We start from the raw sequence: 17,817 nt of genomic DNA, 5'->3' as shown, positions 1-17,817 counted from the left end.
CGACTATACCCGGCGTCAGTGTACACCGACAATACCCAACGTCAATGTATACCGACTATACCCAGCGTCAGTGTTCGCCAATGATACCCAGCGTCAGTGTACACCGACAATACCCAACATCAGTGTAGACTGACTCTACCAAGCGTCAGTGTACACCAACTATACCCAGCATCAGTGTACACCAACTATACCCAGCATCAGTGTACACCGACTATACTCAGCGTCAGTGTACATCGACTGTACCTGGCGTCAGTGTACACCAACTATACCCAGCGTCAGTGTACATCAAATATACCCAATGTCAGTGTACATCAAACATACCCAGCGTACAACGACTATACCCAGCATCAGTGTACACCAACTATATCTAGCTTCAGTGTACATTGTCTATACCCAGCGTCAGTGTACAATGACTATACCCAGCATCAGTGTACACCGACTATACCCAGTGTCAGTGTACATCAAATATACCCAGCATCAGTGTGCGCCAACTATAACCAGCGTCAGTGTACACCAATATTACCCAATGTCAGTGTACACCTAATACACCCAACACAACACCTGTGCATACCAACTATACCAAGCGTCAGTGTACACTGACTGTACCCAGCTTCAGTGTACACCGACTTTACCCAGCATCAGTGTACACTGGCTAAACCCAACGTCTGTGTACACCAACTATACCCAGCGTCAGTGATCGCCAACTATACCCAGCATCAGTGTCCACCAACTATACCCAGCGTCAGTGTACACCGACATACCCAGCGTCAGTGTACACCGTCCATACCCCGGGTCAGTGTACACAAACTATACCCAGCGTCAGGGTACACTGACTATACCCAGCGTCAGTGTACTACGGCTATACCCAGTGTCAGTGTACACCAACTATACCCAGTGTCAGTGTACATCAAACATACCCAGCGTACAACGACTATACCCAGCATCAGTGTACACCAACTATATCTAGCTTCAGTGTACATTGTCTATACCCAGCGTCAGTGTACAATGACTATACCCAGCATCAGTGTACACCGACTATACCCAGTGTCAGTGTACATCAAATATACCCAGCATCAGTGTGCGCCAACTATAACCAGCGTCAGTGTACACCAATATTACTCAATGTCAGTGTACACCTAATACACCCAACACCTGTGCATACCAACTATACCAAGCGTCAGTGTACACTGACTGTACCCAGCTTCAGTGTACACCGACTTTACCCAGCATCAGTGTACACTGGCTAAACCCAACGTCTGTGTACACCAACTATACCCAGCGTCAGTGATCGCCAACTATACCCAGCATCAGTGTCCACCAACTATACCCAGCGTCAGTGTACACCGACATACCCAGCGTCAGTGTACACCGTCCATACCCCGGGTCAGTGTACACAAACTATACCCAGAGTCAGTGTACACTGACTATACCCAGCGTCAGTGTTCGCCAACGATACCCAGCGTCAGTGTACACCGACAATACCCAACATCAGTGTAGACTGACTCTACCCAGCGTCAGTGTACATCAAACATACCCAGCGTCAGTGTACAACGACTATACCCAGCATCAGTGTACACCAACTATATCTAGCTTCAGTGTACATTGTCTATACCCAGGGTCAGTGTACAATGACTATACCCAGCATCAGTGTACACCGACTATACCCAGCGTTAGTGTACATCAAATATACCCAGCGTCAGTGTGCGCCAACTATAACCAGCGTCAGTGTACACCAATATTACCCAATGTCAGTGTACACCTAATATACCCAACACCTGTGTATACCAACTATACCAAGCGTCAGTGTACACTGACTGTACCCAGCTTCAGTGTACACCGACTATACCCAGCATCAGTGTACACTGACTATACCCGTCTGTGTACACCAACTGTACCCAGCGTCAGTGATCGCCAACTATACCCAGCATCAGTGTCCACCAACTTTACCCAATGACAGTATACACCGACTATACCCAATGTCAATGTACACCGAATATACCCAGCGTCAGTGTACACCGACATACCCAACGTCAGTGTACGCTGACTATACCCAGCTTCAGTGTACACCGTCCATACCCCGCGTCAGTGTACACAAACTATACCCAGCGTCAGTGTACACTGACTATACCCAGCGTCAGTGTACTACGGCTATACCCAGTGTCAGTGTACACCAACTATACCCAGTGTCAGTGTACACCAACTATACCCTGCGTCAGTGTACATCGACTATACCCAGTGTCAGTGTTTGCCAACTATACCCAGCATCGGTGTACACTGACTATACACAGCATCAGTGTACACCGACTATACCCAAAGACAGTGTACGCCGACTATACCCAGCGTCAGTGTACATGAACTATACCCGGCGTCAGCGTACACCGACTATAGCTAGTGTCAGTGTACATCGACTATACACAGCGGCAGTGTACGTCAACTATACCCAGTTTCAGTGTACGTTGACTATACCCAGCGCCAGTGTACACCGACTATACCCAGGTCAGTGTACACCGACTATACCCAGGTCAGTGTACACCGACAAAACCAGCGTCAGTGAATATCGACTATACCCGGCGTCAGTGTACACCGACAATACCCAACGTCAGTGTACACCGACTATACCCAGCGTCAGTGTTCGCCAACGATACCCAGCGTCAGTGTACACCAACAATACCCAACATCAGTGTAGACTGACTCTACCAAGCGTCAGTGTACACCAACTATACCCAGCGTCAGTGTACATCAAATATACCCAATGTCAGTGTACATCAAACATACCCAGCGTCAGTGTACAACGACTATACCCAGCATTAGTGTACACCAACTATATGTAGCTTCAGTGTCCATTGTCTATACCCAGCGTCAGTGTACAATGACTATACCCAGCATCAGTGTACACCGACTATACCCAGCGTCAGTGTACATCAAATATACCCAGCGTCAGTGTGCGCCAACTATAACCAGCGTCAGTGTACACCGATATTACCCAATGTCAGTGTACACCTAATATACCCAACGCCTGTGTATACCAACTATACCCAGCGTCAGTGTACAATGACTATACCCAGCATCAGTGTACACCGACTATACCCAGCGTAAGTGTACATCAAATATACCCAGCGTCAGTGTGCGCCAACTATAACCAGCGTCAGTGTACACCGATATTACCCAATGTCAGTGTACACCTAATATACCCAACGCCTGTGTATACCAACTATACCAAGCGTCAGTGTACACCGACTGTACCCAGCTTCAGTGTACACCGACTATACCCAGCATCAGTGTACACTGACTATACCCAACGTCTGTGTACACCAACTATACCCAGCGTCAGTGATCGCCAACTATCCTCAGCATCAGTGTCCACCAACTATACCCAATGACAGTGTACACCGACTATACCCAGCGTCAGTGTACACCAACTATACCCAGGTCAGTGTACACCGACAAAACCAGCGTCAGTGAACATCGACTATACCCGGCGTCGGTGTACACCGACTATACCCAGTGTCAGTGTACACCAACTATACCCAGCATCAGTGTACACCAACTATACCCAGTATCAGTGTACATCAAATATACCCAATGTCAGTATACATCAAACATACCCAGCGTCAGTGTACAACGACTATACCCAGCATTAGTGTACACCAACTATATGTAGCTTCAGTGTCTATTGTCTATACCCAGCGTCAGTGTACAATGACTATACCCAGCATCAGTGTACACCGACTATACCCAGCGTCAGTGTACATCAAATATACCCAGCATCAGTGTTCGCCAACTATACCCAGCATCAGTGTACACCGACTATACCCAGCGTCAGTGTACACCAACTATACCCGGTGTCAGTGTACATCAAATATACCCAGTGTCAGTGTACAACAACTATACCCAGCATCAGTGTACACCAACTATACCCAGCGTCAGTGTACATCGATTATACCCAGCGGCAGTGTACACCATTTATACCCAGCTTCAGTGTACATCAACTATATCCAGTTTCAGTGTTCGCGGACTGTACCCAGCGTCAGTGTACACCGACTATACCCAGCGTCAGTGTACATCGACTATACCCAGCATCAATGTACACCAACTATACCCAGCATCGGTGTACATCAACTATACCAGCGTCAGTGTACACCGACAATACCCAGGGTCAGTGTACATCGACTATACCCAGCGTCAGTGTACATCGACTATACCCAGTGTCTGTGTACACCAACTATACCTAGCGTCAATGTACACCAACTTTACCTATTTTCATCAAAGGCAGACTACGCCCAGCGTCAGTGTACATTAACCATACACCGTCAGAGTACACCGACTATACACCGTCAGTATACACCGTCTATACACAGTCAGTGTACACCTAACATACACGTTCAGTGTACACCTAACATACACGTTCAGTGTACACCTAACATACATGGTCAGTGTACACCTAACATACACGATCAATGTACACCTAACATACACCGTCAGTGTAATTGGAGGAGGTTTATGCTGATCAGGAACAGATGTGGATAAGCAGTCTAATAATGAGGTGTCAAGAGGTAGAACTGGGCATTGTGAGCGTCTGTGTACACTGACTATACCCAGCGTCAGTGTACCACGACTATACCCAGCGTCAGTGTACATCGACTATACCCAGCGTCAGTGTACACCGACCATACCCAGCGTCAGTGTACATCGACTATATACAGCGTCAGTGTACATCGACTATACACAGAGTCAGTGTACACCAATTATACCCAGCGTTAATGTACCCCAACTATACCCAGTTTCAGCGTAGGCTGACTATGCCCAGCATCAGTGTACACCAACTATACACCATCAGTGTACCCAGACTATACACCATCAGTATACACTGACTATACACTGTCAGTGTACACCTAACATACACGGTCAGTGTACACCTAACATACACGGTCAGTGTACACCGACAATACACCGTCAGTGTACACCTAACATACACCGTCAGTGTACACTGACTATACTCAGCTTCAGTGTACATCTACTATACCCAGCTTCAGTGTACATCAACTACAACCAGTTTCAGTGTACGCCAAATATGCCCAGTTTCAGGGTACGCCAAGTATACCCATCGTCGGTGTACGCCGACTATGCCCAGTCTCTGTACGCCGGCGACGCCCAAGTTCAGTGTACGCTGACTATACCCAGTGTCAGTGCACGCCAACTATGCCCAGTGTCAGTGTACACCGACTATACCCAGCGTCAGTGTACATCGACTATACCCAGCGTCAGTGAACATCTGACTATACCCAGCATCAGTGTACACCGACCATACCCAACGTCAATGTACTCCGACTATACCCAGCGTCAGTGTACACCGACTATGCCAGCGTCAGTGTACATCAACTATACCCAGCATCAGTGTACCCCGAATATACCCAGCGTAAGTGTACACCAACTATACCCAGCATCAGTGTACACCAACTATACCCAGCGTCAGTGTACATCAAATATACCCAATGTCAGTATACATCAAACATACCCAGCGTCAGTGTACAACGACTATACCCAGCATTAGTGTACACCAACTATATGTAGCTTCAGTGTCTATTGTCTATACCCAGCGTCAGTGTACAATGAATATACCCAGCATCAGTGTACACCGACTATACCCAGCGTCAGTGTACATCAAATTTACCCAGCATCAGTGTTCGCCAACTATACCCAGCATCAGTGTACACCGACTATACCCAGCGTCAGTGTACACCAACTATACCCGGTGTCAGTGTACATCAAATATACCCAGTGTCAGTGTACAACAACTATACCCAGCATCAGTGTACACCAACTATACCCAGCGTCAGTGTACATCGATTATACCCAGCGGCAGTGTACACCATTTATACCCAGCTTCAGTGTACATCAACTATATCCAGTTTCAGTGTTCGCGGACTGTACCCAGCGTCAGTGTACACCGACTATACCCAGCGTCAGTGTACATCGACTATACCCAGCGTCAGTGAACATCCGACTATACCCAGCATCAGTGTACACCGACCATACCCAACGTCAATGTACTCCGACTATACCCAGCGTCAGTGTACACCGACTATGCCAGCGTCAGTGTACATCAACTATACCCAGCATCAGTGTACCCCGAATATACCTAGCGTAAGTGTACACCAACTATACCCAGCATCAGTGTACACCGACCGTACCCAGCGAAAGTGTATATTGTCTATACCCAACGTCCGTGTTCTCCGACATACCCAATGTCAGTGTACACTGACTGTACCTAACGTCATTGTTCGCCAACTATACCCAGCGTCAGTGTACACCAACTATACCCAGCGTCAGTGTACACCAACTATACCCAGCGTCAGTGTACACCAACTATACCCAGCATCAGTGTACATCAAATATACCCAGCATCAGTGTACAACGACTATACCCCGCGTTAGTTACACTATACCAAGCGTCAGTGTACTTCGACTATACCCAGCATCAGTGTGCGCCAACTATACCCAGCATCAGTGTGCGCCAACTATACCCAGCATCAGTGTACATCAACTATACCCAGCATCAGTGTACACAGACTATATCCCGTGTAAATGTACACCGATTATACCCAGCATCAATGTACACCGACCATACCCAGCGTCACCGTACACCGACTATACCTAGTGTCAGTGTATATCGACTATACCCAGCGTCAGTGTACATCAACTATACCCAGTTTCAGTGTATGCGGACTGTACCCAGCGTCAGTGTACACCGACTATACCCAGCGTCAGTGAACATAGACTATACCCAGCGTCAGTGAACATAGACGATACCCAGCGTCAGTGAACATAGACTATACCCAGCGTCAGTGTACACCGACAATACCCAGCATCAGTGTACACCAATTATATCCAGTGTCAACTGTACCTAGTTTCATCAAAGGCTGTCTGCGCCCAGCGTCAGTGTACACCAACTATACACCATAAGAGTACACCGACTATACACCGTCAGTATACACTGACTATACACCGTCAGTGTACACCTAACATACATGGTCAGTGTACACTTAACATACGCCGTCAGTGTACACCGACAATACACAGTCAGTGTACGCCTAACATACACTCTCAGTGTACACCGACTATACCGCGCTTCAGTGTCCATCAACTATACCCAGCTTCAGTGTACATCGAGTATACTCAGCTTCAGTGTATGCCGACTACACCCAGTTTCCGTGTACACCGAATACGCACAGTTTCAGTGTACGCCGACTATGCCCAGTTTTAGTGTACGCCAGCGATGCCCAGTTTCAGTGTACGCCGACTATGCCCAGCGTCAGTGTACATCAACTATACCCAGCATCAGTGTACGCCAATGTACCCAGCATCAGTGTACAACAACTATACCCAGCGTCAGTGTACAACGACTATACCCAGCGTCAGTGTACAACGACTATACCCAGCGTCAGTGTACACTGACTATACACAGCGTCAGTGTACACCGAATATACCCAGCATCAGTGTACACTAACTATACCCAGTGTCAGAGTACACCAACAATACCCAGCGTGAATGTACACCAACTGTACCTAGTTTCATCGAAGGCTGACCATGCCCGGCGTGAAGTGTACGCAGACTATATACCATCAGTATACACTGACTATACAGCGTCAGTGTACACCTAACATACACGGTCAGTGTACACATAACATACACGGTCAGTGTACACCTAACATACACGGTCAGTGTACACCTAACATACACGGTCAATGTACACCGACAATACCCCGCTTCAGTGTACATCGACTATACCCAGCTTCAGTGTACGCTGACTACACCCAGTTTCAGCGTACACCGAATACGCCCAGTTTCTGTGTACGCCGATTACGCTCAGTTTCTGTGTACGCCGATTATGCTCAGTTTCTGTGTATGCCGACTATGCCCAGTTTGTGTACGCCGACTATACCCAGTGTCAGTGTACGCCAACTACGCCCAGCATCAGTGTACGCCGACTACCCAGCATCAGTGTGCGCCGACTATACCCAGCATCAGTGAACACCGACGCCCAGCTTCAGTGTACGCCGACTATGCCCAGCATCAGTGTACACCGACTGTACCCAATGTCAGTGTACATCGACTATACCCAGCATCAGTGTTCGCCAACTAGACACAGCATCAGTGTACACTGACTATACCCAGCGTCAGTGTGCATCGACTATACCCAGCATCAGTATACACCAACTATACCCAGCTTCAGTGTACATCAACTATACCCAGCGTCAGTGTACAACGACTATACCCTGCGTCTGTGTACACCGACTATACCCTGTGTCAGTGTACACGAATATACCCAGCATCAATGTACACCAACTATACCCAGCATCGGTGTACATCAACTATACCAGCGTCAGTGTACACCGACAATACCCAGGGTCAGTGTACATCGACTATACCCAGCGTCAGTGTACATCGACTATACCCAGTGTCTGTGTACACCAACTATACCTAGCGTCAATGTACACCAACTTTACCTATTTTCATCAAAGGCAGACTACGCCCAGCGTCAGTGTACATTAACCATACACCGTCAGAGTACACCGACTATACACCGTCAGTATACACCGTCTATACACAGTCAGTGTACACCTAACATACACGTTCAGTGTACACCTAACATACACGTTCAGTGTACACCTAACATACATGGTCAGTGTACACCTAACATACACGATCAATGTACACCTAACATACACCGTCAGTGTAATTGGAGGAGGTTTATGCTGATCAGGAACAGATGTGGATAAGCAGTCTAATAATGAGGTGTCAAGAGGTAGAACTGGGCATTGTGAGCGTCTGTGTACACTGACTATACCCAGCGTCAGTGTACCACGACTATACCCAGCGTCAGTGTACATCGACTATACCCAGCGTCAGTGTACACCGACCATACCCAGCGTCAGTGTACATCGACTATATACAGCGTCAGTGTACATCGACTATACACAGAGTCAGTGTACACCAATTATACCCAGCGTTAATGTACCCCAACTATACCCAGTTTCAGCGTAGGCTGACTATGCCCAGCATCAGTGTACACCAACTATACACCATCAGTGTACCCAGACTATACACCATCAGTGTACACCGACAATACACCGTCAGTGTACACCTAACATACACCGTCAGTGTACACTGACTATACTCAGCTTCAGTGTACATCGACTATACCCAGCTTCAGTGTACATCAACTACAACCAGTTTCAGTGTACGCCAAATATGCCCAGTTTCAGGGTACGCCAAGTATACCCATCGTCGGTGTACGCCGACTATGCCCAGTCTCTGTACGCCGGCGACGCCCAAGTTCAGTGTACGCTGACTATACCCAGTGTCAGTGCACGCCAACTATGCCCAGTGTCAGTGTACGCCGACTATGCCCAGCGTCAGTGTACACCAACTTTACCCAGCATCAGTAAACACCGATGACGCCTAGTTGCAGTGTATGCTGACTATGCCCAGCGTCAGTGTACACCGATGATGCCCAGCTTCAGTGTACACCGACTATACCCAATGTCAGTGTTCGCCCACTATACCCAGCATCAGTGTACACCAACTATATCCAATGTCAGTGTATATCAACTATACCCATCATCAGTGTACACCGACTATACCTAGCATCAGTGTACATCAACTATACCCAGCGTCTGTGTACACCAACTATACCCAGCGTCAGTGTACATCAACTATACCCAGTGTCAGTGTACACCAACTATACCCAGTTTCAGTGTACGCCAACTATACCCAACGTCTGTGTACACCGACTATTCCCAGCGTCAGTGTTCGCCAACTATACCCAGCATCAGTGTACATCGACTATACCCAGCTTCAGTGTACGCCGACTATACCCATTGTCGGTGTACGCCGACTCTGCCCTGTCTCAGTGTACGCTGACGACACCCAGCTTCAGTGTATGCCAACGATGCCCAGCTTCAGTGCACGCTGACGACATCCAGTTTCAGTGTACACTGACGACGCCCAGTTTCAGTGTACGCTGACGACACCCAATTTCAGTGTATGCCGAAGACGCCCAGTTTCAGTGTACACCGACGACACCCAGTTTCAGTGTGTACCAACTACGTCTAGTTTCAGTGTATGCCACCAACACCCAGTTTCAGTGCACGCTGACGACGCCCAGTTTCAGTGTACACCGACGTCATCCAGTTTCAGTGTACGCTGATGATGCCCAGTTTCATTGTATGCTGACGATGTCCAGTTTCAGTGTACGCTGATGATGCCCAGTTTCATTGTACGCTGACGATGCCCAGTTTCAGTGTACACTGACAAAGCCCAGCTCTACTTCTTGACACCTCATTATTAGACTGCTTATCCACATCTGTTCCTGATGAGCATAAACCTCCTCCAATTAAATATTGGAACAACTGAAGCCAATGTCCTCAGTTCCCCCTAGAAACTCTGTTCCCTGCGCCACTGACTCCATCCTTCTTCCTGGTCACTGACTCAAATTGAACCAGACCATTCACAGCCTTGGTGTCGCATCTGACCCCGAGGTGAAGTTCCAACCATAACCAAGACCGCCAGCTTCCACCTCTATATCATCGCTCAACTTTTTCCCAGCCTCAGCTCATCTGCTGCTGACAACCTCATCCATGCCTTTGCTTCTTCCAGCACTTGACGAATGTAGCACATTCCATTTTCCACACCACAAAAATTTGAGGTTATCCAAACTCTGCTGCCCATATCCAAGTCCCATTCACCTATCACCCTTGTGGTCTTTGACCTACACTGGCTCCCAGCAAGTAACGACTTGATTTTAAAATTCTCATCCTTGTTTTCAAATCCCATCATGGCCTCGGCCTTCCTATCTCTGTATTCTCCTCCAACTCCACAACCCTTTGAGATAACTGTGTGTTGTAGGGAGTTGGTTACAGTTTGGTGGGTCTGAAGAAGTCTTCATAATCAGACGTTGGTTAACTGTAAGTCTTTATTGACTCTTCGAGCAATTTACAAATATACAATAAAGGGAACAAGCTAGAAGCTGTCTCCATGCTGGCTGGTACACACAGCTCTGTCCGACACCAGGCTGATCCTGGGTGCAGGCCCTCTGTCCTCTTACATCACTGTGTGGGTGACACTGTACTCAGTCCCACATTAACCCTATATGCGCCAGACTCTTAGCCCACACTGCGCTCTTCTAATTCTGGACCCTTGTGCATCTTGATTTTAATCGCTCAAGATCAATTACTCGTGCTCCCAGCTACAGACACCCTAAGCTCTGGAACACCTGCATAAACCTCTCTGCTTCTTTACTTCTCTTTCCCCCTTTAAGACACTCCATAAAACCTACCTCTTTCGTTAAACTCTTGGTCATCTACCCTAATATCACCTTATGTGGCAAAATGTCAAATTTTGTTTGACAATATTGCCCTGAAGAGCCATGGGACATTTTACTATGTTAAAGTTGCTATGTTAATATAAGGTGTTGTAAATAGATAAGACCCCCAAGCTAGTAGCACGCCAAGTAAAAGTGTGTCACACCTATCAAACAGATATGGCCCTTAGTTAACAGGTAAGACTCCTAGCAAATTGTAACACTTCTAGTAAACACTTCTGGTAAGCAGGCTCCAGCCCTTGTGTTATCACTGTTTGATTTCAAATAGTCGCTGCGTAGCACAGAACTTGAGTATTACATATATTAATACACAGGGCTCTGTTCTTTACAGACAGAAAGAACATGCATACACATTGTGCCTGTTTCAGCTAAATAAAATAAGTGACAGCCATTCGCTGACCCATTCCTCAGCGCAATGCCTTGACCATCTGGCTCAAACTGCCTGGTTTAAATTTCAAACAGTGCTTGGCAGTTAGCTGCCTATGACCATCAATTGGTGCATTCTCTATGGCATCATCTCAGGGTCCACTTGCCAACCAATCAGCACTCCCTTCTCATACAGTATAAATTGTTGTTCCCTTTATATTTGTTACTCTTGTAAATTGTCCTGACGAGTGCAAGACAAAAACTTCGATGTCTCTTTTTTCAGCACTGCAGATTTGATTTCATAATATGTTGATAATTTTGAGCTTTCTTATGCAATAGATGACGATTTTGGAAAATCTTGAAGCAAGTAAGCCCAGAAATGATGGCAGATTCGATTCATTTCTTTGTTATTGGACCTAATCAGCATTTGTTTTTCTGTCCTGCCAATTAATCAAATAAAGCTGTGTGGCAACAAATACTGACCGTCTTGTGCATTCCTCCTGCCCTCCTACCCCACCACTGCTACACTGGCCATCTCTCTATTGCCTGAACTACCCACATGCTTTCCTGAGAGTGAAATGGTCTTTGCTGCTCAGGTTTTACTGCTCGTCCAATGATTGTGCATTTGGCAGTTGCTTGGAGCTGTCAGAGAAAGGCACTCTGATCCAGAAATTAGTTTCAGCTTTATGGGTGCAGAATGGTTAACTCACTCCTGGGGTGAGGCAGAAGCCACAGGCCTGAGGCTCATCTCATCAGAATAATTACATTGAGCTTCAAGAGCTATTTGTGCCTCCAGAGGCAGCTTGCCAGAATTTGGCCGTCCAATTTGGACCTCACTACAGTGCTGACAATGGCCCTGATGTAATCCTGGGGAGAGGTGTGAAGGGGTGTAGGGGTGGGATGGGGAGTGGGAGTGTTAGACTTTGGTAAGGCTTGTTTCGTTACTATGGCAGGAGAGGATATCAAATTAGAGGGAAATAAAAATCGAAGTTTCAGAAAAGATGGGCACAGATTTGAAGGATTTTGGAGAGGAAAGGGACATTGGTGAAGGGGCAATAGTTGGCAAGGAGAGCAGGGTCTGTAGTGCTGATTTGCCTAAGGGCAAATCCTCTGCTCATTTCTCTACACCTTGGGGTCTTGTGCTTTTCAGTTACTCATAGGAGATCTCCCATTATCAATTTCAAGTTATCTATATCATCATTCTCTTTCTCCCTCTTGTTCAAATCCCTCTAATCTTCCTGCAGTCACCTCCTTCTCATGCTTTAGAATACAGCCAAGCCAACCTGGCTGTCTTTTCTTGATGATATTCACTAATGATCTTTCCTTCTCCGCCATCCTGAGAACTTTTCATTTCTCCTGTGTTCTCTCCAACTGACCCACTCCATCCTTAGAACTACATCTCATAACTTTCTAGTCTTTGGATGTCTGCTTTTCTCAAAGTCCACGTTTTAGCCCTGTATATAAGACACTCCATATCACAGTCCTGATCATTCTTTTCTTTGACCTCTACTCATTCCTGTGCTGAGCAATTCTTTATGTTTAGAGAACGCATTCTTTGTCATTCTTATTCTAACTCTTGATTTCTTTATGGCAGTAACTAGCGTCTCACAAGGTACTTCCCAACCACTTAAACTGTGAAACCCATTCCAGAAGTTGGCTTTTTATCTCAACCTCTGATTTCCCAGCATGATTTCTTCAAATCTTCTTAACTTTTCTCTTTTTTATATAAATTTTAATTTAGCTAAACCCTTCATCTCTTCATTCATTCTAGCCATTAGCATCTGTAGAGCTTTTGCTGTGCTAGCCACTAGGACCTGGTCATCTGCAACACTTATAACCTTTACCAGCTGATCTCCCGCTTTGAGACCATTCTGGACTTTATCTAAAGCTTCTTTTATAATGGTTTCCACATTGTTGCTAAAGAGTAACAGAAGGGTCACAAGTAGGTTTTTTTAAGGTGTTGGTGATGACAGATTTTGAAGTAAGAACAGGACAATAAAGAACTAACATTTATAAAGCTTCTTATCAATTCATTTCATAGCCTATTGATTAATTTGTTGTCACTTTTAGGTAAGCAATCATCACAGCAGAATGTTTGAGGGTTAAATATTGGCCAGGAAATCACAGAGAATATTCCTTCTCTTCATATAGTGCTGTGGGTCTTTCTATGTCCACATGAGGGGGCAGATGGGGCTTCAGTTTAACATCTTATCTAAAAGATAGCACCTCTGACAACGCAGTGCCCTCTCTGTGCTGTGCTCAGTGACAGTGCACATTATGGAACTCAAGTCTCTGGAGTGGGACTTGAACCCACTTCTGAGTCAGAGGTGAAAGTGGTACCACTGAATGAAGCCTGACACATCAACAATGAAGAGCAATTGGGGGCTACATGCTAAAGTCCAAGTTGAAAAGAGTTATTATTGACATGGAGAATGGGACAGAGGGTGCGAAGGTTCACTTGTGGGAGTGGAATTAAACAATGGAGTATCTGGAGTGAATTCACATTGGTATCAGCAAATTACAGAGTGAGAGAATGGTTACAGCACAGAAAGAATTCAGCCCACCGTGCCATGTCAGCTCTACCTCACTGCTCTCAGGCAGAGCATTCCAGTTCCTAACTACTTGTTGTGTGAAAAGGTTTTCTTCATATTGCTGTTGATAGTTTTGCCAATCACTTTGAATCAGTGTCCTCTGGCTCTCAACCTTTCTCTCTATCTACTCTGTCTAGAGCCCTCATGATTTTGAACGTTTCTACCAAATCTCTCCTCAACCTTCTCTTCTCGAAGGAGAACAGACCCAACTTCTCTAATTTATATATTTAACTGAAGTTTCTCATCCCTGCACCATTCTCATGAATCTTTTATGCATCTCTCTGAAGTCATTCCATCCTTCCTAAACTGTGGTGACCAGAGTTGGACACAGTACTCCAGTTGTGGCAGAACCAATTTTTTTAATAAAGTTTCATCAGAACATTCTTACTTTTGTATTCTGTGCCTCTATTTAGAGAACCCAGGATACAGTATGCCTTCTGAATCACTACATCAACCTGCCCTGTCAGCTTCAATGATTTGTGCACAGAAACCAGCCAGTCTTTCTGTTCCTGCACCTCCTTTAGAATTGCATCCTTTAGTTTATATTGTCTTTCCTCATTCTCCCTATCAGAGTCCGTCCATTCAACCAGCCTGTCCACATCAAGAATAGCAGGGGACTCCCAATGTATACCTTTTTCCTGTCTGAAGGATAACCATTGACCAATAATCCCTATTTTGAGCCACAGAATCTCAGTGCAGAAGAGGCCCTTTGGCCCATCAAGTCTGCACTGACATGTGAGAAACACCTGACCTATCTACCTAATCCCATTTACCAGCACTTGGCCCATAGCCTTGAATGTTATGACGTGCCAAGTGCATATCCAGGTACTTTTTAAAGGATGTGAGGCAACCCGTCTCCACCACCCTCCCAGGCAGCGCATTCCAGACCGTTAACACCCTCTGGGTAAAAAAGTTTTTCCTCACATCCCCCCTAAACCTCCTGCCCCTCACCTTGAATTATGCCCCCTCGTGACTGACCCTTCAACTAAGTGGAATGGCTGTTCCCTATCCACCCTGTCCATGCCCCTCATAATCTTGTACACCTCGATCAGGTCGCCCCTCAGCCTTCTCTGCTCCAACGAGAACAACCCAATTCTGTCCAACCTCTCTTCATAACTTAAATGTTTCATCCCAGGCAACACCCTGGTGAATCTCCTCTGCACCCCCTTCAGTGCAATCACATCCTTCCTATAATGTGGTGACCAGAACTGCACACAATACTCCAGCTGTGGCCTCACCAAGGTTCTATATAACTCCAACATGACCTCCCTACTTTTGTAATATATGCCTCGATGGATAAAGGCAAGTGTCTCATATACCTTTTTCACCACCCCACTAACATGCCCCTCCGCCTTCAGAGATCTATGGACACACACGCCAAGGTCCCTTTGTTCCCCAGAACTTCCTAGTGTCATGCTGTTCATTGAATACTTCCTTGTCAAATTACTCCTTCCAAAGTGTATCACCTCACACTTTTCAGGGTTAAATTCCATCTGCCACTTATCTGCCCATTTGACCATCCCGTCTATATCTTCCTGTAGCCCAAGACACTCAACCTCACTGTTAACCACCCGGCCGATCTTTGTGTCATCCGCAAACTTACTAATCCTAGCCCCCCCATAGTCATCAATGTCATTTATATAAATGACGAATAATAGGGGACCCAGCACAGATCCCTGTGGTAAGCCACTGGACACTGCCTTCCAGTCACTAAAGCATCCTTCTGTCATCACCCTCTGCCTGCTACAACTAAGCCAATTTTGAATCCACCTTATCAAATTACCCTGTACCCCATGTGCATTTAAGACAAAGGAGCAGAAATTAGGCCATTCGGCCCATCGAGCCTGCTCCGCCATTCAATCATGGCTGATAAGTTTCTCAACCCCATTCTCCAGCCTTCTGCCCGTAACCTTTGATCCCCTTACCAATCAAGAACCTATCTATGTCGTCTTAAATACACTCAATGACCTGGCCTCCACAGCCTTCTGTGGCAATGAATTCCATAGATTCACCACTCTCTGGCTAAAGAAGTTTCTCCTCATCTCTGTTCTAAAAGGTCTTCCCTTTACTCTGAAGCTGTGCCCTTGGGTCCTAGTCTTTCCCACTAATGGAAACATCTTCCCCACGTCCTTTCAGTATTCTGTAAGTTTCAATCAGATCCCCCCTCATCCTTCTAAACTCCATCGAGTATAGACACAGAGTCCTCAAATGTTCCTCATATGTTAAGCCTTTCATTCCTGGGATCATTCTCGTGAACCTCCTCTGGACCCTCAGGGGCACATCCTTCCTGAGATACGGGGCCCAAAATTGCTCACAATATTCTAAATGTGGTCTGAGCAGAGCCATATAAAGCCTCAGTAGCACATCCCTGCTTCTATATTCTAGTCCTCTCGAAATAAATGCCAACATTGCATTTGCCTTCCTAACTACCGTGTCAACCTGCAAGTTAACCTTAAGAGAATCCTGGATTAGTACTCCCAAGTCCATTTGCACTCCAGATTTCTGAATTCTCTCCCCATTTAGAAAATAGTCTATGCCTCTATTTTTCCTACCAAAGTGCATGACCTCACACTTCCCCACATTGTATTCCATCTGCCACTTCTTTGCCCATTCTCCTAACCTGTCCAAATCCTTCTGCAGCCTCCCTGCCCCCTCAATACTACCTGTCCCTCCATCTATCTTTGTATCATCTGCAAACTTAGCCAGGATGCCCTCTGTCCCTTCATCTAGATCATTAATGTATAAAGTGAAAAGTTGTGGTCCCAACACTGACCCCTGCGGAACTCCACTAGTCACCGGCCACCATCCTGAGAAGGACCCCCTTATCCCCACTCTCTGCCTCCTGCCAGACAGCCAATCTTCTATCCATGCTAATACCTTGCCTCTAACACCATGGGCTTTTATCTTACTGAGCAGCCTCCAGTGTGGCACCTTGTCAAAGGCCTTCTGGAAGTCCAAGTAGATAACATCCATTGGCTCTCCTTTGTCTAACCTACTCTTTACCTCCTCAAAGAATTCTAACAGATTTGTCAGACATGACCTCCCCTTGATGAAACCATGCTGACTTTGCCCGATTTTACCGTGCACTTCCAAGTATTCTGAAATTTCATCCTTAATAATGGACTCTAAAATCTTACCAATGACTGAGGTCAGGCTAATTGGTCTGTAATTTCCCATCTTTTGCCTCACTCCCTTCTTAAACAGGGGGTTTACATTAGCGATTTTCCAGTCCTCTGGGACCCTCCCTGACTCGAGTGATTCCTGAAAGATCACCACTAACGCCTCCACTATCTCTTCAGCTATCTCCTTCAGAACTCTGGGGTGTAATCCATCTGGTCCAGGCGATTTATCCACCTTCAGACCTTTCAGTTTTCCTAGCACCTTTTCCTTGGTAATGGCCACCGTACTCACCTCTGCCCCCCGACTCTCTTGAACTTTGGGGATGTTACTCGTGTCTTCCACTGTGAAGACTGACGCA

General features: G+C 46.3%; 1 protein-coding gene across 2 annotated transcripts in view; it reads left to right on the top strand.

The window, feature by feature from the left end:
• c8g (complement component 8, gamma polypeptide) overlaps positions 1-12,224 on the top strand; it is a 110,452-nt gene extending 98,228 nt beyond the window's left edge. For both annotated transcript variants that reach the window (XM_041193122.1, XM_041193121.1), the window contains exon 8: positions 12,088-12,224. In XM_041193122.1, the coding sequence (XP_041049056.1) occupies positions 12,088-12,110 (23 nt within the window). In that variant the 3' untranslated portion in view covers positions 12,111-12,224. The remainder of the gene's footprint in view (positions 1-12,087) is intronic.
• Positions 12,225-17,817: the final 5,593 nt, after the last annotated feature.

Source organism: Carcharodon carcharias, chromosome 8 (assembly GCF_017639515.1).
Source record: "Carcharodon carcharias isolate sCarCar2 chromosome 8, sCarCar2.pri, whole genome shotgun sequence".
In the NCBI taxonomy this organism is placed as follows: Eukaryota; Metazoa; Chordata; class Chondrichthyes; order Lamniformes; family Lamnidae; genus Carcharodon; species Carcharodon carcharias.
The sequence above is the reverse complement of the archived record's forward strand: the minus strand, read 5'-3'. Positions and strand labels throughout refer to the sequence as shown.